The sequence below is a fragment of the Giraffa tippelskirchi genome, chromosome Y (assembly GCF_054371585.1).
Source record: "Giraffa tippelskirchi isolate mGirTip1 chromosome Y, T2T-mGirTip1v1.2.pri, whole genome shotgun sequence".
Taxonomy (NCBI): Eukaryota; Metazoa; Chordata; class Mammalia; order Artiodactyla; family Giraffidae; genus Giraffa; species Giraffa tippelskirchi.
The window spans coordinates 23,314,430-23,335,267 of NC_137290.1; the positions used below are offsets into that span (position 1 = coordinate 23,314,430).

General features: G+C 37.7%; 1 protein-coding gene across 1 annotated transcript; it reads left to right on the forward strand.

Moving 5' to 3' along the window:
* Positions 1–1,775: 1,775 nt before the first annotated feature.
* Positions 1,776–3,651, forward strand: LOC145537600 (heat shock transcription factor, Y-linked-like). The gene is made up of 2 exons (XM_081568295.1): positions 1,776–2,412; positions 2,846–3,651. The coding sequence occupies exons 1-2, from the start codon at positions 1,900–1,902 to the stop codon at positions 3,575–3,577; spliced, it is 1,245 nt and encodes a 414-aa protein (XP_081424421.1). The 5' UTR covers positions 1,776–1,899; the 3' UTR covers positions 3,578–3,651.
* The last annotated feature ends 17,187 nt before the right edge of the window (positions 3,652–20,838 follow it).

Genomic DNA, 20,838 nt, shown 5'->3' on the forward strand with positions numbered 1-20,838 from the left:
ATCTTTAAACACTTTACAGTTGCAATTTTATGGGCTGAAGGTCTCATCAGATATTTGAAATCTAGCTCTTATTATAGAAAGAATAGCAGAAGATGAACAAGGTAATGGCATAGCCTTGAGCAAGAGGACCTAAATTGTTCAGCCTGAAACATGTTAACAAATCTTGGATTGACCAAATAGTTCATTTACTGTCTTTGGTGTGGCAAATGTTTTGCCAGCTTAATAAACAGGCTTTAAATTACATTTGACAAAAAAAAAAGAGAAAAACTTGGAACAAGACACAAGTCCAGAAGCCATTTAAAGTTGTATTTACTGGCGATTTGTAACATATTTTACTTGAGGAGCATAATTTCTACTGTAATGTAAGTTTTTAAAAATACTAATGCAGGGGGTTATATGATGCTATTGGGAATAAAAATGTCTGTACAGTATCTTCGTTAGTCTGAGATTATAAGAAGCATGTTAAAGCAAGGGGTAATGTGGATGATCAAAACCCTGACTTTCATCCTGAAACTAGAGGACAGAGTGTATTTTCAGCCTGAACACGTTTAAGTGTGCCATTCATGTGAAAGCCTTCTAGCATCCAGATAGCTGCTGATACAAGTGTCCGAACTTGAAATGACTTCTCTTCTCCATCATAAATATCAGTTAGACCACAGGAGCATATTGTGATACATCAATTTGCTGCTGATTTAGCTGTTGTTGTTGTTGTTTTAATGGAAGAGTAATTTCTTTAGAGAATTTTTCTGTATTCTGTTAGAATTCAAAATAAATCAATTATAGAGGCACATATATCCCCTCCCTTTGGGAATACCCTCCCATCTCCCTCCCCATCCCTCAATCTAGTTTGAGCATTTGTCATGGGACTTCGCATAGCAGCTGCACTAAATCAAATGGCTCCAGTGAAAATTTTCCAGCTATGTCTACTTCTATTTCTCTGTACCGCAACATATCTCCATTACAGAACAGTCAGTTTGGACTGAGGGTGGAGCCTTCTGCCTTTCCAGGTTTGTATGGTAATATGTCAACCCATGACCATCCTTTTCCTAAACTACAACAGTCAGGCAATTTATTTTTCCCAGTGCCAAGGTCCCTGAAACATCTGCTGTTTCTCTTTCAAGATCCACTCATCAACCATATTCATTATTTGAAAACTGTCCTAAGACAACTGATCTACCAAATAGGAGTCAGATTATGGAGGATATTGAAGTGTAAAATTAATGTTGGGAGATGTTAATAAATTCCTACAATTCTCTTATTTGAAGCATAAAGTTACATATTCATCTTCATAGTGCCAATTTCTATTTTGAAATAATTAAGAGTAAAATGAGTCTTAATTTAAGTTCCTGTTTTACTCTGCATTAATATAAACACTTCTGTTGAAGGTCATACAATAAACACTACACTTGCTTTCACTGAAACCCACAGTCAGTTGATTGACTTTATTGCACAGAAGTGAGCAGACCCATGTTTGGGTTGGTAACAGTCCTGAATGTTAAGAATATGTATAGAAGGGTGATCAATCACTTTTATTTCAGGAACCAAGTAGATTTATTGATGTGACTTTTCTGCGTAAAAATTCTTTAGGAATGACATTTTGCAGGTTTCATGTTTTTGGATCCTATTTATGTAAGCAGACTTTATATTAAGTTGATGTAGAAGTAAACACTGGTTGAACATTGCCCTTCAATTGCTAGAAGACCAGTGACTTTATGATGTCAGAGCTACTCTTCAATTGCTAGGAGACCAATGACTTTGTGATGTCACAGCTTTTTGACTTTGAGAACCATGCTAATGGTCTAGAGAGTTTATCTCTGTACGCCAGCCAAGCAGCATTTGAAGTTGGACTGTGTAAAATCAGACAAATGAGGAAAGTATCTGAAGAAAGAGTTCTCTGAGATGGCACATATTCCTTCAGAAATTCAAGATGTGCCTCGTAAAGATGAATCAACTGGTTCCGAAACCTCCATTAGCTCTTCTTTGTGTGATTACACACTTACTGGGGACTCAGTTTTGAGATCTATGATTGAAGAATATGCTTTTCAGGCTTTGGCTGAGGAATTTGGGATAAAATGGCCACGCTACACATTTTCTGTCTCTGAAACAAATGAGTGGAATGATTTTCTTTCACTCACTTTTCCTCAAAAACTCTGGACTCTAGTTGAAAGTGATCAGTTTGAATCTATTTGGTGGGACGAAAGTGGCACTTCTATAGTGATCAATGAAGAACTCTTCAAGAAAGAAGTCTTGGAAAGAAAGGTCCCTTTCAGAATATTTAAAACTGATAGTATGAAAAGTTTAGTTCGCCAGCTTAACCTTTATGGGTTTAGTAAAAAGCGACAAACTTTTCAAAGATCTGCTTCACTACCTGACTTTCTGGAAGAAGAAAACAATGTCTCAGTTTTGAGCAAGGTATTAACATTTTCCACTTATTGGCAATATGTAAGATTAATTCATGTGACTTAGAAAGCATGTTCACATATGTAGCTAAAACTGAATTTAAAATTGAGATAGCAAATTGTTGAAAACATTTTATTTTTTGAAGTTGAGAACAGCTGGAGGGTAAAATATTTGGTATTTAACAAACTCTCCTAGCAACTTGAAACTGGATACTTGTCCTCAAGCTACTTTAACTGGTATTTATTGTATATATACAACATATTTTTTAGCTGAGGAGCATACTTGTTTCTAACACGTAGGGTGTTAAAACTACTAATGGAGATGTTTTATTTGATGCTATTTAATTTGTATCATTAAAGGAATACATTTTTATAGTTTAGCTTTGCTTGTCAGGTGTACCTTGGTTTACAAAAAATAACTAAATGATTGCATCCTTTGATTTTAGTTACAGGTCTACCAAAATCCAAATTTCAAAAGAGATTTTCCCCAACTTTTAGTAAGAATGAAAAGAAGAGTCGGGATTAACAATGTGTTTCCAAAATCTTCATTAGTTCCAGATTACAAGAAGCATGTTAAAGCAAGGGTCAACATAGATGATTGTAACTCTGGTTTTCATTGTGAAACTAGTGGAGAGAGTCCATTTTCAGCTTCTACAAGTTTAAGTGTGCCTTTCACAAAAAAGACACATACCAGCCAGATTGTCCCTAAAACAAGCTCCCTATCTCCACGTGACTTACCTTCTCCATCATCAATATCAGTTAGACAAACAGAACAGAATGTGGTAGATCAACCTTCTGTTTTAAACCAGTTGAGCATTTTTAATTGGCACTCCCATAGCACCTACACTCAAGTAAATGGCCACGTTGAGGACTTTGCTACTACCGCTACCTCTACTTCTCAGAACCACATCGTATCTCCATTTCGGAGCAGTTCTTTTGGACTGATGGTGGAACCTTCTACATTTCCAGATATGTATAACGATATGTCAGTCCATGACAGTCCTTTTCCTAACCAGCAACAGAGAGGCAACTCAAGGTCCCCAGTGCCAACGATCGCTTATACATCCACCTCCGCTCTTTCAAGTCAATTCATCAACGATATTCCTTATGTGAAAACCATGCTAATTAAAACTGACCTATCAAATAAGTATCAGCTTATGGAACCTAATGAAGATTAAAATTTATGTTGGGAGATGTCAACAAATACCTACAATTCTTGTATTTGAACAATAAAGTTACACATTCATCTGCACAGTTTTGTTTTCTATTTTGAAACAATGAAGAGTAAATTAAGGCTTTATTTCAATGTCTGGCTATTCTTCTGCACTCTTTTATAAACTCTTCAGTTCAAGAAAACATCCATTAGGCATCCTAGGTAAATGGCACCTAATCTATTGTTTGTAAACAAGAAAATGAGAGCAAAGGGAAAAGAGTTAATGGATGTAAAGTGATTTGGGAAATCATCCCTGCTGAAATGAATGGGTGTCTAAATGAGGATGGTACGGGTGAAGGAAGAGATACAAATACAATTTAAAAAAGTACACATACACAGTACGTACCTTATTGCATTCACAGTTACATGATATTCTTTTAGGTACAGGTAGAGTCTTAAGATGAAGAAGGAAATGATGCCCCGCTCCAATATTCTTGCCTGGAGAATTCCGTGGAATGAGGCTCCTGGTGGGTTGCTGTCCATAGGGTCGCACAGAGTTGGACACAGGTGAAACGACTTAGCAGCAGTAGAGTCTTAAGACATTAGACAGGAGATTGTCTTCATTATAGAAATTCATTTCATACTTGAAAATATAGATATTGTAGCATGTCCAAAATTAGGATAACTGTTATACCATCGCTGTGATACCAAAGATTACAGGACATGATCAGTTACTGGAACATGCTCAGCACAAGATAGGATTTTACAAGTGGTATTGTATAGGGTCATTTTAGCTCTGCTGTCCTTAAAGCATACTTTTATTTCCCGCCACGGTGATTCCACCCTATATTTTCTAATGCATATGTAGATTTTGTTTATCTGTTCCCTCAGAGACAAAATAAATTCCTGTAGTGATTACAGCACCTCAGGATGGTTAAGTTCTTTGAAGACAAGATATTTGTTTTCCATAGTAGCTTCATTATCATTTTGTTACACCGTTCTTCTGGAGCTACAATCACACACACACTGCTTTCAGACATGCTAAGCCCCTTCTTACAACTTTGCCTCAACCCTTTCTTGTGGATGGAAGGAACCTCTGTTCACCCTCCTACCAAGGTGAGCACAGGTATCAGGTCTTCAATGTGTTTTGCGTCTACCCTCTTTTCTTTATGTATCTTTCACATCAGCTAAAACGTAGACCATGCAAATGACATTTGGTAAGTACTTACTGAATTATCAATAATGAAAAGTAATCACCAATCCAATGCTATATACACTACTCAACAACATCCTGTAACCTGCACTATTACCATAATTGGCCTTTCCTACTTACTGAGAATATTTTCTCCATTGAGAAATATATATATATATTTACATGAATGTGAAATGTCGGAATTCAAATTATAAAATGATTGCTGCTCTTATGAAGTTTACAGTCTGTAAGAACCCATACTAAGCATGTTGTTTCAGGCCGCAGTTCCCTAAAATTCAGTAGTAGTTATAGAGATACTTATGAAAAAACAAACAAACAAAAAAAAAGGAATCATTCCTGATAATCATCTAGAAAAGTAATGGAGTAAGGAGGGATCAAAATCAATGGCTGATCCTTCATATAGTTCACAACGAAATACAACGAGCAGAGTGTCTGCCTTTGGACTATGCAGACTGTCATGAACACTACCTAGGGATCTTGGCAATCTGCACTTTGTGGACATTCCTTTAGACAGTGACAGCTGTGGAATATTTGTGTAGAAAAGGGAGGTGTCCACACAGCACACTCTTTTTCTTTCACTGAAAGTTTTCATTGAATTTGGCTGAGAATACTGTGCTTTAGAGAGGTAAGCATTTTGCAGCCATTGTAAGAGTTATTGAAATCGGTGTCCTTAGTTATCATTTCAAGCCCAAAGTCCAATGGTCTGGTTTTCGGTTTCAGGCATTTTACTATGTAGTCAAATTGCATGCTTTGAGAAATAGCACCTTAAAAGCAATCATGTCTTCTATTTCATTGCCGTGTACTGATTATCCCTTCTCACTCCCTTTTATCTTTTTTCCTGTTCTGTTTTGAGTGGCAGGTCCTTCTCAAAAAGAACAGGATTAATTCCCTTAGTGCTCTGTGGTAAGTGGGAAAGGCATGCATAAGGGCAGTCACTATATCATGTGGCAAAACTACTGTTTTTGTTCCCTCCAGAAAACATGTTATTAAACTATACCTCAATTGCCCTACCATGGGAAGCCTGGTTACATGATACATTAGCTTGGTGATCAGTTCCCATATGGCTTTATCATATCAGTACCTTTAATTCTCAAAAGTTGACAGAGAAAATAGCTCAATACCTTAGGGAAATATTGTACAAGAGTTCAATTTTCTTTCCTTTACTTATTTATTTTATAATTGGTGCCTAAAATAGTAAAAGTTAGAACAAAAATGTAAGTGAGTTAAACACAGAAGATTGAGACAAGAAGTAGAAATTTGATGGGAGAAGGTCAGAGGATAAAATTGGATGCTTAAAATTTAACAAGCAAATGTGTAACTGCAGGGCCGAAATAGGTAAATATGACTTCGGTATTGTTACCCTACAAATTATTTTCATTTTAGCAAATCACAGAATAGTCTTACATGCAAAATATTTTAAGATCCCATGGAATGCACAACAAAGTTATATCTTTTAAAACATTCTGATTTAAAAAGTCACTAGAGAGAAATCATTCAAGTACAAAATAATTTCCAAAACTAAGCCGAGAGACATATCAGAGGAACTCTGGGAAGCTCATAGGTGTCCTTCAGCGAGTCCTTGGCTTTTCTTTTCTTTTTGTAATTGTGTTTAAGCATATCAGATCATGACTGTGCTTGTGTGTGTGTGCATCAGATTAAAAATGTGTTTGTGAACGTATGTCTGGGCTCTCTTTTGGACTTTTCTGTTAGAAATTTCTGCTGAGGAAATAATTCATTCAAAAATATAAACAGGCAGAAATTAAAATGCTCATTCAAAAGTCTTTTTTCTTTTCAAAGTGCAAGACAAATGGATGTGTCAAAGGTTGAAAGCATTTCAATAATAACCAAGCTACTCCATCCAAACATAATTAAAAACCCTGGTGCTCTCCCAATCAGCCCAGCAAAAGATGCGTGGGACCTTAATGTTTATTATGTCTGGCCATAACAAAACACCCAGCCTCTAATATGGCAGTACCACAGAAGGCCATGTAGAGGCCTGGAGTTTCATCCGGGCCTTCCTTTAATAGGATATGACCTTCCTATAGGAAGCATCACACTCACCAGTAATAAACACACTTAGGTATCAAATGAAACTAAGAACGAAACCTGGAATTCTGTTCCCACATGGTGGAAGTCACCTTCCCCCTTCCCAAGTGGATGAGATAGACAGTTAAATTAAAAGGAAGTTATAACATGGCTCACATTCTTCTTACATAATACCTGAACTATCCAAGCCCCACCTCGCTGCTAACAAGCAGGTCGTCTGGCCTCAAATCTGTGTGACCATCATCATATAAGAATTTTATGAATATTTGAGATGCATTGATAGTGCGTATCTGTAAAGCCAAAAGTCTTGAGATCTGATTCAAATAAGAAAACTGTACTCCCTATCTTCAGTTTTATGGGGATTTCATATGCATTCACACACTTCCACAATGCTCAACCTTCATCTGAAGACAAAAACTGTGACATTGAGAGAAGAGGAATGGTCTATTCACAGAGAAGGCCAGTGGTAAAGTCAAAATGGATTCAGTTTCCTACCTACATACATGCTCAGTAATGTAACCCCTTGTAAGCATTCCTAAGGGTGACTAAGATACACAAGTCAAAGATGCTTCTCCCAGGATTACAGAGTTTGATTGAAAGGCTATAAGTTTGTTTACCTCTCACCCCATCCTTCAGATCACATACCATGACTGTTAACACATCAAAAGATGGGCAGCTCTGCACATATTTAGAGACAATGCCTGCTTCTGCCTAAGACCAAGGTTGTAGATCCAAGTGGCATATAGGGTAAGGTTTCCATCTCAGGATACCACATGACACCTGACAAGTTCTCCTTCTCTGGAAAGCTCTCAAAAGACATTGTGAGAAGCATGTTTTGAGGGAATGAAACCAACAAGAGTTGTGTTCTTTCTAATTATCCTCAGTCTCACTTATCATCACATGTACAATGACAAAGTCCCCCAAGCACTGCCAATACCAATTTTTTGATGTTGTTCACCACTCAGTCTTGTCTGACTCTTTGCGACTCCATGTACAGCAAAAACCCTGGGTTCCCCTGCCTTTCAAATCTCCAGAGCTTTCTCAAATGCATGATTTTTGAGTCGGTGATTCTTTGCAGCCATCTCACCCTCTGTCGTTCCCTTCTCATCCTTCCCTCAATCTTTCCCAGCGTAGTTAAGGTGCTTAACAAAGAAATTATTTCAAGGGGCCCAGATTCTTTCATCTTCCCATAGGTAGAAAATATCTCAATCCATTCAATTGATGTGTCCTGATTTTATTTTGTTAACCATAATATTTGGACAACCTCCACACCTGATCGTTGTACCAAAACTTCTGTAAAACCTGGCTCCTCCCATCCTTCTTCAGAGCAGCATTTTCACATTACTTGAGAAGTTGCTCCACATGATTAAAACCTTCTTAGGATGAAAGCCCTGATGAAGAACCATAATTAGTCCCTTTTAGGCTATGCATTTTTCTCAGTCATTAGCACACATTCTAGAATTAAAAAAAAAAAAGAAAAAAGGATTCTTGTGCAGCATCTCAGCTTTAGCCTATGTTTACTAATTCCTGCCTACCAATGTTCTGAAACTCAAAGGCTTGCTCCTACTTATTAAAACCTGAGGGAATTTATGTTTTCATTAATTTGTGGCATCAATTTAGGAAAACATATAACCATACATGTTTATATTATTTTAAAAACATCTTCTTTACTTTTAGAAACAATGACAAGGGTCAAGTGAATGGACACCTAAGTGTAGAGCCTGAATTTATTCTGGGTAACTTAGCTCTGTATTTTAAGTTCTTTTTTTGTTGTTGTTGTTGTTGTTTTTTCTTTGTCTATACATACTAAAGCAGTCCCGGTTACACATTTTCCATGACACACACTGTGATGCTGTTCTTGTCACTTGCACAATTTGGCTGAGGACTGATTTTCTAGCTTCACTTGAAACAAAACGATTGAAATTTGGAGTATAAGAAATATACAATGTTGTGTTTGTTTCTGCTGCATAGTAAAATAAATCAGTTATTAGTGAATATAGCTGAGCCTCCCTTTTGAACAGTCCTCCCATATCCCTCAGGGGTCTGCTCTCCTAGCGCACCACACTCTCCACTAAAGCATTTCATAGCACTGAGCAGGAACTCCTCATTAGCTCTCTACTACATATTTGGTATTTTACATCTGTCAGTGCAATTTGTTCAATTCATTCCATTCTCTCCATCCCACTCTGTGTCCACAAGTCTGTTTTGTATGACTGCATCTCTTTCTACCTTCCAAACGGATTCTTCAGTACCTATTTTAGAGATTCCATTTATATGCATTAATATTCAATATTTGCCCTTCTGTTTCTGAATTATTTCACTGCATCATAGGCTCTAGATTCATTTGTAACTCTACAAATAATCCAATTTTGTTTCTTTTTATGGGTGAGTAATTTTTCATCCTATATATGTAACATAGCTTCTTTATCCATTTTTCTTTCCATGGGCACTAAGGTTGCTTCCCTTTATTGGTTATTATAAATGGTGTTATAATGGTTACTGGGGTACATATAATTTTTTAAATTACCATTTCCTTTGAGTATATAGCAAATAGTGGGATTGTTGGCTTATATGGTAGTTTTATTCTTGGTTATCTAAAGAACTCCCATAGTGTTAGGCAACGTGGCAGCATTCAATTACATTCCTAACAATAGTGCAGGAGGGCAGGAGAATTCTGTATTCTCTACACCATCTCCTTCATATATTATTATACAATTATACACACACACACACACACACACACACACATATATATATATATATATATACACATATATTTACTTCTTTATCTGGTTGTGACAAATGTCATTTGCTGCATGTGGAATCTAGTTCCATGACCAGGAATCAAATCTGGGACCCCTGCATTGTGATCATGGTGCCTTAGCCACTGGACTAGCAGGGAAGCCCCCTGTTGTAGATTTGTTTTTATCGATGGCCATTTAGAATGGTATGAGGTGATGCTCCATTGTAGTTTTGATTAGTGTGCCTTTGTTAAGTTGAGGTAGTTTTTGCTATGGTCAGTTTCAGGAGTTTCTATCACAAACACTTGTTAAATTATGTCAAAGGTTTTTCAACATCTGTTGAGATGATCATATAGTTTTAATCCTTCAATATATATTGATATGCAGCTACTGAAGAATGTTTGCATATCGTGGATAAACCCCACTTAATAATGGTGTTCGATCCTTTTAAGGGATTGATGAATTTTCTTGGTCGCATTTTGTTAACTATGTTTGACTCTGTTCATCTATGTGATATTGGTCTCTAAGTTTCCTTTTCTGTGTTATCTTGCTGTCGGTATCAGGGTGATGGTGACCTTGTAGGATGAGTTTGTGGGTTTTCCTTCTACTCTAGAATTGTGGAAGAGTTTCAGAAGCTTAAGTGTTAGCGGTTCTCTCAATGGTTCATAAAACTTCCCTGGAAAGCCATATGGCTTTAATTGTGTTTACTGGAAAATTTTTCCATCACAGTTTCAACATTAGTGTTTCTAATAGCTGTGTTCATATTTTCTGTTTCTTCTTATTTGAATTTCTGAGCGTTTGTCCATGGATTTCAGATTCTAAATTTTATTGACTTATAATTGTTTGTTGTAGTCTCTTCTGATCGTTTGTTATTTCTGTAGTATCAGTTATATTGTCTCCTTTTGTATCACAAATTCTACTGATTTAAGTGTTTTTCTTTTTTTCTTTTTCTTGATAAGTCTGGCTCATGATATATCTTTTTTTTTTTTTCCTCTCCAGGAGACTCTTTTTAATGATATTGACGTTGGCTATTTTTTCATCATTATATTTTCTTTAATTTCTGCTCTGATTTTTTATCATGTTCTCCCTTCTATTCACTTTTAGGAGTTTTGTCTGCTTTTTCTTCTTTCTGTCAATGATTTAGATTTACTGAGGATGAGTTTGGGGGTTGTGCCACAAACCTAGGTTAGGTTGATTACTTGAGATGTGTAGAATTTATCAACTTCACTCTTTTACTGCTTTAGTGTGCATCATAAATTTTAGATAATCATGTTTTAAGTATTATTTGTTTCTAAACTTATTCTTTCATTTTCTCTGAATTCATCAGTGATCGCTTGGCCACATAGAGGTGTAGAGGCGTATTTGTTAGCGGACATGTAATTGTGTATTTTAGAATGACCACCCCTTCCCCCTGGCCAAAGTCTGGTGTAAATCATAGCATTGTGATTCAAAAGAAAAAAAAATGCTTGATACAATTTCCATTATCTTAAATTTACCAAGGCTTGATTTGAGATTCAGTTTGTGATTTATCCTGGAGAGATTTTGTTTTCACTTTAGAAAAATTTATATTCTGCTGTGTTTTTGTGAAATGTCCTGTAAGTACCAAATAACTTTGTCAGGTCTGTTGTATCATTGAACACTTGTATTTCTTGTTAAACTTCAATGTGTAAATAGGAGGATGTTTTCTTTCCAATGTTGTGTTGGCTTCAGCAGGACAACGATGTGTATTAGCCTATAGTATACCAATGTCAGTTTTTTGGTTGTTAATTACTTGTTGTTGCTTATTCATTTTGCCAGGCACTTCAAGAATATTTCTTGTCTTTTCCCTTCTATTTCTGGAATGTTTGATCATCTTTACTATCATTACTCCCAAGTCTTTTTCAGGGAGTGTTCTCATTTCTTCTTTAATTATGCTTTGAGTTTTTCCCATGTCCCTTTGCCCACAACATATTTCTCTGTCTTCACATTTACCTATTCACTGTGTTTACAGTCATTTCTTCCCAGACTTCTGGGTTATCGTTATTGGTCCTAGTGTCCACTCCAAGTCGATAAGGTTGGTCAAGTGGCTAGTGTGGGCTTTGGAGTTGAAGAGATGGCAATTATGTTCTTGAGTCTACAGCTGAGTCTTCCCTGTCTAATGGTGGGACCATATCTGTTTGTGTCATTCGCAGGTATCTATTGGGTTAATCTGACATTAGGCAGTCTATCTGCCAATGATTTGGTTTGTGTTTCTGTCATGCTTGCTGTGAGGCATGAGGCGTCAGCTCTGGGTTGTTCAGGCAGTGGGGTGGAGTGCATTTTAGATTAAAAAGGGAACCTTCATGGAGACTGTCCTAGTTAATATTCACTGTAGACAGGAAGTATGATCCTGGTCTCAGTGCTGGGACCCTGCACGATCAGGGTCAACTTATGTTCAGAGAACCACAATACCATAATAAGTGTTTGAGGAGATTAAAAAAGTAGCATAGATAAATGGCAAGGAAACAAAACCAACAGTAGCACGCACAATAGACACAACAGCGTAGATGGCAGATTCATAGAGAAAATTGATCAAATAAATCTCAAGAAAAAAACAACACCAGAGCAGAGCGACAACTGACAAATAAAGAAAGCAAATATGCTAAGATCAGATACAGCCCCCACAGAATAGCAGAAAATCACAGTTAATATAGAAATATACATCTATTTAAAAATGAAGATGGGCACCATCGGCAAAAGGCACAGAAAATAGGAAACCAAAGTAAAAATAGAAGTATATATACATAAATAAATGGTCAAAATAATCTTAAAATACCAAATCAATATGCAGTAATAAAGAAGCCTACAACTGAGAAAAATAGTGCACTGACAACACAAGAATTCAAAGCATCAGAAGAATAATACATATTGCCTTGTGTCTCATCTGATTAGCATCCTAGTCCCCAACATGAGTCACAGGACAATTGCACCTCTTTTGAAAGCTCTCCAGAGGTGGAGAGAGTTGGACTCTGGATCTCTCTAGGGAGAGCTCAGACTCAAAACTGCTATAACACATGTGCATTCTTACAGCTGCCTGAGGCTGGGCATTTTCTTTCATTTGAACTCTTACTGTCTTTTGATGTATTTCATAGACACAATGTCCGTGTCATCAATCATGTATATTTAATCTGCAGCATGCTCAGCTGGTTGGAAGATATGCTAGCCACTGCCTTAATGGCTCTGTTCCTTGGTCTCAGATGTAATTTTTATCCTTCTTTTACATGTGGTCACCAAAGGAGTCTGCCCTGAGACACTTGTGGAGCACTGGGGTCTCTCTTGGTGAGCACAGGGGGTGGTACAGCTGCTTGGACTGCTGGAACCTGGCAGTGCCAATTATCAATAGGAGATAGCAGCCATGGGCAGAAAATATTTGGCTTTAATGGGATCCTTTTCTATCCTGAGGTTGAAGAAGCATGAGTGGTACTTCTGGCTGGTCTTTTTCTATTGCCTTGTAGTAGCTTTCAAAAGGTGGGAAGAGAAGGAGCTGCAATGGTATCTCTACCTCCTGAGTGTGACACAGCAAGTAAGGTCCTGCCTCTTTGGCAGTTTGGGAATGCTCAACAGGAATTTCCTACAGCACAACTAATTGTACTTGTTCCATCATGCCATCTCCACATAGTCAACAGCAGTCCTCTCCCAGGAGGGCTTTCTAAATCCTCTGTTCCAGCTTCCAGACCCCATGCACACAGATTGAGCTGTATTGCAATTTGGGGCATGTAGGGTCACATCACACATTGTCTGTGTGACTCCTGCTCTATACAGTTTATATTTCATCAGTTGTTTTACCATGCTTCCTTTCAGTCCAAAGTAATTTACCCTTTAGTGAAGGGGCTTGCCTTCTTCTGGAAATCTCTTTCCTGCTTCTCCATCTCCCACCACCCACAAGACAGAGGTTTTTTGTTTTGTTTTGTTTTTTTATAAATTTATTTATTTTAGTTGGGGGCTCATTACTTTACAATATTGTAATAGTTTTTGCCATACATTGACATGAATCAGCCACGGGTTTACATGTGTTCCCCTTCCTGGACCCCCCACCCACCTCCCTCCCCATCCCATCCCTCTGGGTCATCCCATTGCCCCGGCCCTGAGCCCTTGTCTCATGCATCGAACATGGAATGGTGTTCTGTTTCACATATGATAATATACATGTTTCAATGCTATTCTCCCAGAACGTCCCACCCTCACCTTCTCCCTCAGAGTCCATGAAATTGTTCTATGCATCTGTGTCTCTTATTCTAAGACAGAGGTTTTGTCTTGCTTCATCTCATCCTCCTTCTCCCATCTTAATTCCTTTCCATCCAGATATGTCTGATATCCACATGGGCCACTCTGGTGACCATGGTATTCTGTTAGTATTGATCTGATGCTCTGGGAGAACTATTTTCAGGCAGTATAAATGTATAATTTGTAATCCATTCATTGAGAAAGATGCATTTCACGTTCTCCTACATTTCTGCCTTTTTGGAACTTATCAGTTTTCCTGGCAAGCTCTGTTATTCTTTTTTTTTTTCTCTTGATAACAAAACATGAAATATTAGTTGACATGAATTAATCTATGTGATGGGAAGCCCCATTCAAACACACATAATTGGTACAACTTTGACTTCTGACATGCAATCAAGCACATTTTGTTGTTGTTGTTTTTCTACCGTCCTCTCCCTGAAATGTCTGTCAATGAGGGATTGTCGTCAACATGGAGGAATGCAGAACTTTTCCACATAAAATATAATAGCATAATTTGGTTCGAAAAGGCAGCACTTGAATATATCTAGCAATATTTTTTTTTATAAATTTATTTATTTTAGTTGGGGGCTAATTACTTTACAATATTGTAATAGTTTTTGCCATACATTGACATGAATCAGCCATGGGTTTACATGTGTTCCCCTTCCTGGACCCCCCACCCACCTCCCTCCCCATCCCATCCTTCTGGATCATCCCATTGCCCCGGCCCTGAGCCCTTGTCACATGCATCGACATTGAATGGTGTTCTCTTTCACATATGATAATATACATGTTTCAATGCTATTCTCCCAGAACGTCCCACCCTCACCTTCTCCCTCAGAGTCCATAAAATTGTTCTATGCATCTGTGTCTCTTATTCTAAGACAGAGGTTTTGTCTTGCTTCATCTCATCCTCCTTCTCCCATCTTAATTCCTTTCCATCCAGGTATGTCTGATATCCACATGGGCCACTCTGGTGACCATGGTATTCTGTTAGTATTGATCTGATGCTCTGGGAGAACTATTTTCAGGCAGTATAAACGTATAATTTGTAATCCATTCATTGAGAAAGATGCATTTCAAGTTCTCCTACATTTCTGCCTTTTTGGAACTTATCAGTTTTCCAGGCAAGCTCTGTTATTCTTTTTTTTTTTTTCTCTTGATAACAAAACATGAAATATTAGTTGACATGAATTAATCTATGTGATGGGAAGCCCCATTCAAACACACATAATTGGTACAACTTTGACTTCTGACATGCAATCAAGCACATTTTGTTGTTGTTGTTTTTCTACCGTCCTCTCCCTGAAATGTCTGTCAATGAGGGATTGTCATCAACATGGAGGAATGCAGAACTTTTCCACATAAAATATAATAGCATAATTTGGTTCGAAAAGTCAGCACTTGAATATATCTAGCAATATTTTTAACGTTCCTGACATTTTCCCGGAGTACACATGCCAGATTTCGGATCTCAAAGTTTGACTCCATTCAGTCGGTGTTGAAGGCCAGAGACTGCCATGGACATAATTTAATTCTTGTAGAAGTAATATGGGAAGTTCACAGGAAACTACCAGTTGTTGTTTGACTACTTGATAAAGAGAGAAAGCAACAACAGCAACAACAACGACCAAAAAAACCAAAAAACAAACAAAAAAAAAACGGGCAAGTGTAGTTAGTGCTTTGATCATAATTATTACTTGATTTTTGGATCGTAGAAAAAGCATGGGAATATCATAAAATCATTGTTATCTGCTTAATTGTCCTTGTTAATGACGTGTACACTGTGAAGCATACACACAACCACAACAACAAATTGTGGAAAATTATTAAAGAGGTAAGAATACCAGACTACCTCCTGGGAAATGTGTATGCTAATCAAGGCACAACAGTTAGAATTGGACATGGGGCAATTAACTGGTTCAAAATCGGGAAAGGAATATGTCAAAACTATATGCTGTTACTCTGCTTATTTAACGTCTGTGCAGAGAACATCATGAAAAATAAAATCCTAGATGGATCTCAAGCTTGAAATAAAATTTATGTGGGAGTTATGAATAACCTTAATTAACATGATGACACCACCCGAATGACAGAAGAATAGGAACAAGAAGCCTCTCGATGAAAGTGAAAGAGGAGTGTGGAAAACCTGGATTGATACTCAATATTCAAAAAACTAAGAAAGCGGAATTTGCTCCATCATTTCCAGGCGCATCAATGAAGAGAAAATGAAATCAGTGAAATATTTTGTTTTCTTGACCTACAACACCACTTCGGGCATGGACTGCACCCATGAAACTGAAAGACTCTGTCCCTTGGATGAGAAGCTTTGACTAATCTATTCCACATATTAAAATGTGAAGACATTCCTGGCAAAGATCTGAATATACAAACTTGTTTACCAACAGTCGTGTATGGAGCTGAGAGAAGGACCACAAGAACCGAGCTTCAAAGCATCAATGCTTTGTAACTGCGGGGCTGGAGAAGAATCTTGAGAGTCTTGTGAAGAGCAGAGAGATCAAAGAAATCCACCATGAAGGGAATTAACCCTGACTATTCACAGAAAGACCGATGCTGATTCTGAAGGGCCAATATTTGGTCATCTGAGGCCAACAGCCAAATCACTGGAAAGAAGCTGACACTGGGAAAGATGGAGGGCTGGAGGAGAAGGGAAACACAGAGGATGGGATGGTTGCAAGGCATCACCGAATCGATGGATATGAATTTGAGCAAACTCTGCCTTATCCCAATGAAAGAGAGCCCAGTATAATGCAGTAAATGATCTTAGAGTGTCAGACACAACAGAACATCAAAAATTAAGTGCAGGCACGGCTTGTGGGATGGTTCATAAAGCATATTAATCTCTCATAGTACATAGTGTGATAAGTGAGATTGAGGACAGTGAGAAAGCACAGAGTTCTTGTCAGTTTCCTTCCTATCCTCCCTCAAAATATACTTTTTACAAAGACTTTGGAGAGCTCTCCAGGGATGGAAAATTTCTGCAAAGTCATGAGGAATGCTGAGATGGAACCCTTACCCCACATACCACTTGTATGTACAACCTTGGTCTTCTGCAGCAGCAGACATTGTCTCTAAGTACTTCCCAGACCTCCCCATTTTTGGAGGTGTTAGCATGCCTGGTATGTTACCTGAGGAAGAAGATGAGAAGTAAAATATAATTAAAATATCTCAATCAAGCTCTGTAATCCTGGGAGCAGCATCTTTGACCTATGCATGCTAGTATCCCTTAGAAATACTTATATGGGCTGACTTTGCTGAGCATATAGGGAGGTAGGCCACCTGCTTCATTTTTACTTTCCCTATTGCCTTCTCTGTGAAGAAGCCATTCCTCTTCTCTTAATGTTGCAGTTTTTGTCTACACATGAAGGGTGAGGATTGTGAAGGTAAGGAAATGTATATGGAAGCCCCATGAAATTGAAGACAGAGAGTACAAAGTTTTCCTCTTCGAGTCAGCTCTGAAGTCTTGTGGCCTTTTAAAGACACGCACTATCAATGCATATCAAAATAAATTATATTGATAAAATTCTTATTGGCTGGTTGCCACAGACAGCTGAAGCCAGAAGTCCTGTATAGTCAGCAGCTTAGCAGTGGGGCGCGGATTGGAATTTGAAGATATTAGGTGAGAAGAATATGGATGTTATACCTTCTGTCTATTTTAACTCTCTTTCTGATACTCTTGGGCATGGGGAAGGTATGTTCCACCTTGTAGGGACAGAATTCCAAATGTCATTCTTTGTTTCATTTGATTCCCAAGAGTATTTTTCATTAATAATGAATGTGCAGCCTACCTGCTCTCCATCATTTTTAACAGTATCTTCCTGGCTAGGAAGGGAGGGAATATCCCATTACATGGTGATCTGATTGAAAATCCACATGTCTAATTAGCCTTCTCTGTCACTGCCATAATAGAGGTAGGCTGTTTTGTTATTGTGAGATAGTAGACATCTAAGGTCCCTCTCAACTTATTCTTGGCTAACTGTGAGAGTTCCAGAGTTTTTAGCTGTTTTACTGAAGTAGCTTGATCATTAACTAATTGTTCTCAATCTTTTCAATTCACCCCTGTGAACAGAGAAAGTAGTCTTTTCTAAGGTCATTTTCATTTGTATTTCATTTCCCTATTTGTATTTCTGGGTTAATCATTTTTTTTCAGGGAAAAAATCTGTAAAGTGGAAGTCAAAAAGAACACCCAGACATACACAAACACATTTTATTCCTATGCACACACACAGAAGCCCTGCCACACTCTTATGTGCCCAAATCACAAATAACAGGAAAAAAAAGAAAAGAAAATTGAGAATTCTTACTCAGGGACTCTTACTAATTCCATTTTTTTTTTCCTCTCTCTCTCACACTTTTTTTTTCCCTTGACCAAATGTGGGAAATTATTTTTCTAGTTAAATGGTTTCACGCTAGTGACATCCTAAACAAGAACACTTTAAAAGATGCATCTTTGTTCTACATCTCAGGGTATCTTAGAATATTTTGTATATAAGACTATTCTGTGATTGGTAACATAAAATGATATTGTCGGGAAACAGTATTGAAGTCACACTGACCTTTGTGTCCTGCATTTACCTATTTGCTTGTTATACTTTAAGCATCCAATTCCATCCTCTGATCCTACCCGTCATGTTATCTGTCTTTTTCTCAAAATTTATGCAGTTTTGTTCCAGAAATTTTCTTTTGCACTTTTACTATTTTAGACACCAGACTTAAAAAAATGGAATCATGCACACTGTCTAACTAATGTACTGACCTATATTTTCTTAATGTTATCAGGATTGTAAACACTGATACAATAAAGACATATAAGAATAGATCAAAGTTTTAATGTGTCATGAAATGTGAGGACGTAACCAGGTTTCCCTAGGTAGGATGATTGAGACACAATTTGATAATATGTGCAACAGTTTGATAATATTCAGGAGTGGATAGAAACACAGGTTTGTCAACTTGAGATATCTTGATGCCCATAGCCATGGCTTTTATTGGATATCCCAAAGATCTATGGAGATTAATCCTGTTATCTTTGAGAAGGATCTTTCACTCAAGGTAGACTATGAAAAGAAGCTGAAAGGGAGTCAGAAGGAATAGTCTGCACAAGGCAAAGAAATAGAAGGTTCAATCACATTTGTGTTGATTGTGCTCAAAGCACGTACATTTGCCTACACATCAAGATGCTTGAAATCTAAACTGAGGCCATTTAACTTAGTGCTTGAAATGATAATTAAAGACACCAATTTCAGTGACTCAGATGTGCTGCAAAATGCTTAATTCTCTAATGCATAGTACTCTGACCTGCATTTTAAAGACAATTTTCAGTGCAAGAAAAAAAAAAGTGCTGCTGTGAATGTGCCCTTATCTACACAGATTTCCCAGGCCTCACTGTCAATTAGCTGGAAGAATGAGAATGATGACCTTAACTTGATGTTGCCGTATGTGAAGTAGCACACAAACACACGGACATGACTCCATGTTTCCACCACTGTCTAAAGGAATGGCTACTAGTTGAGATTGCCCACAGTTCTAAATAGAGCTCATACAAATTGTGAGATGATTTGTGAGATGTTATCTTCGACAAAGGAGGCAAGAATATACAATGGAGAAAAGACAACCTCTTTAACAAGTGGTGCTGGGAAAACTGGTCAACCACTTGTAAAAGAATGAAACTAGAACACTTCCTAACACCGTACACAAAAATAAACTCAAAATGGATTAAAGATCTAAACGTAAGACCAGAAACAATAAAACTCCTAGAGGAAAACATAGGCAAAACACTCTCCGACATAAATCACAGCAGGATCCTCCATGACCCACCTCCCAGAATATTGGAAATAAAAGCAAAAATAAACAAATGGGACCTAATTAATATTAAAAGCTTTTGCACAACAAAGGAAACTATAAACAAGGTGAAAAGACAGCCTTCAGAATGGGAGAAAATAATAGCAAATGAAGCAACAGACAAACAATTAATCTCAAAAATATACAAGCAACTTCTGCAGCTGAATTCCCGAAAAATAAATGACCCAATCAAAAAATGGGCCAAAGAACTAAACAGACATTTCTCCAAAGAAGACATACAGATGGCTAACAAACACATGAAAAGATGCTCAACATCACTCATTATTAGAGAAATGCAAATCAAAACCACAATGAGGTATCATTTCACACCAGTCAGAATGGCTGCTATCCAAAAGTCTACAAGCAATAAATGCTGGAGAGGGTGTGGAGAAAAGGGAACCCTCTTACACTGTTGGTGGGAATGCAAACTAGTACAGCCACTATGGAGAACAGTGTGGAGATTCCTTAAAAAACTGGGAATAGAACTGCCATATGACCCAGCAATCCCACTGCTGGGCATATACACCGAGGAAACCAGAATTGAAAGAGACGCGTGTACCCCAATGTTCATCGCAGCACTGTTTACAATAGCCAGGACATGGAAGCAACCTAGATGTCCATCAGCAGATTAATGGATAAGGAAGCTGTGGTACATATACACAATGGAATATTACTCAGCCATTAAAAAAAATACATTTGAACCGGTTCTACTGAGATGGATGAAACTGGAGCCCATTATACAGAGTGAAGTAAGCCAGAAAGAAAAACAACAATACAGTATACTAATGCATATATATGGAATCTGAAAGATGGTAACGATAACCCTATATGCGGGACAGAATGAGAGACACAGATGCATGGAACAATTTTATGGACTCTGAGGGAGAAGGTGAGGGTGGGTCGTTCTGGGAGAATGGCATTGAGACATGTGTATTGTCATATGTGAAACAGAGCACCATTCCATGTTCGATGCATGTGACAAGGGCTCGGGGCCGGGGCAGTGGGATGATCCAGAGGGATGGGAGGGGGAGGGAGGTGGGTGGGGGGTTCGGGAAGGGGAACACATGTAAACCTATGGCTGATTCTTGTCAATGTATGGCAAAAACTATTACAATATTGTAAAGTAATTAGCCCCCAAGTAAAATAAATAAATTTATAAAAAAAAATAAATAAATAAATAAA

Coding starts and splice junctions, on each gene's coding strand:
- LOC145537600 (XM_081568295.1), top strand. CDS start 1,900: ATGGCACATATTCCTTCAGAAATTCAAGATGTGCCTCGTAAAGATGAA. Junction 2,413..2,845: donor ATGTCTCAGTTTTGAGCAAG/GTATTAACATTT, acceptor CTTTGATTTTAG/TTACAGGTCTACCAAAATCC.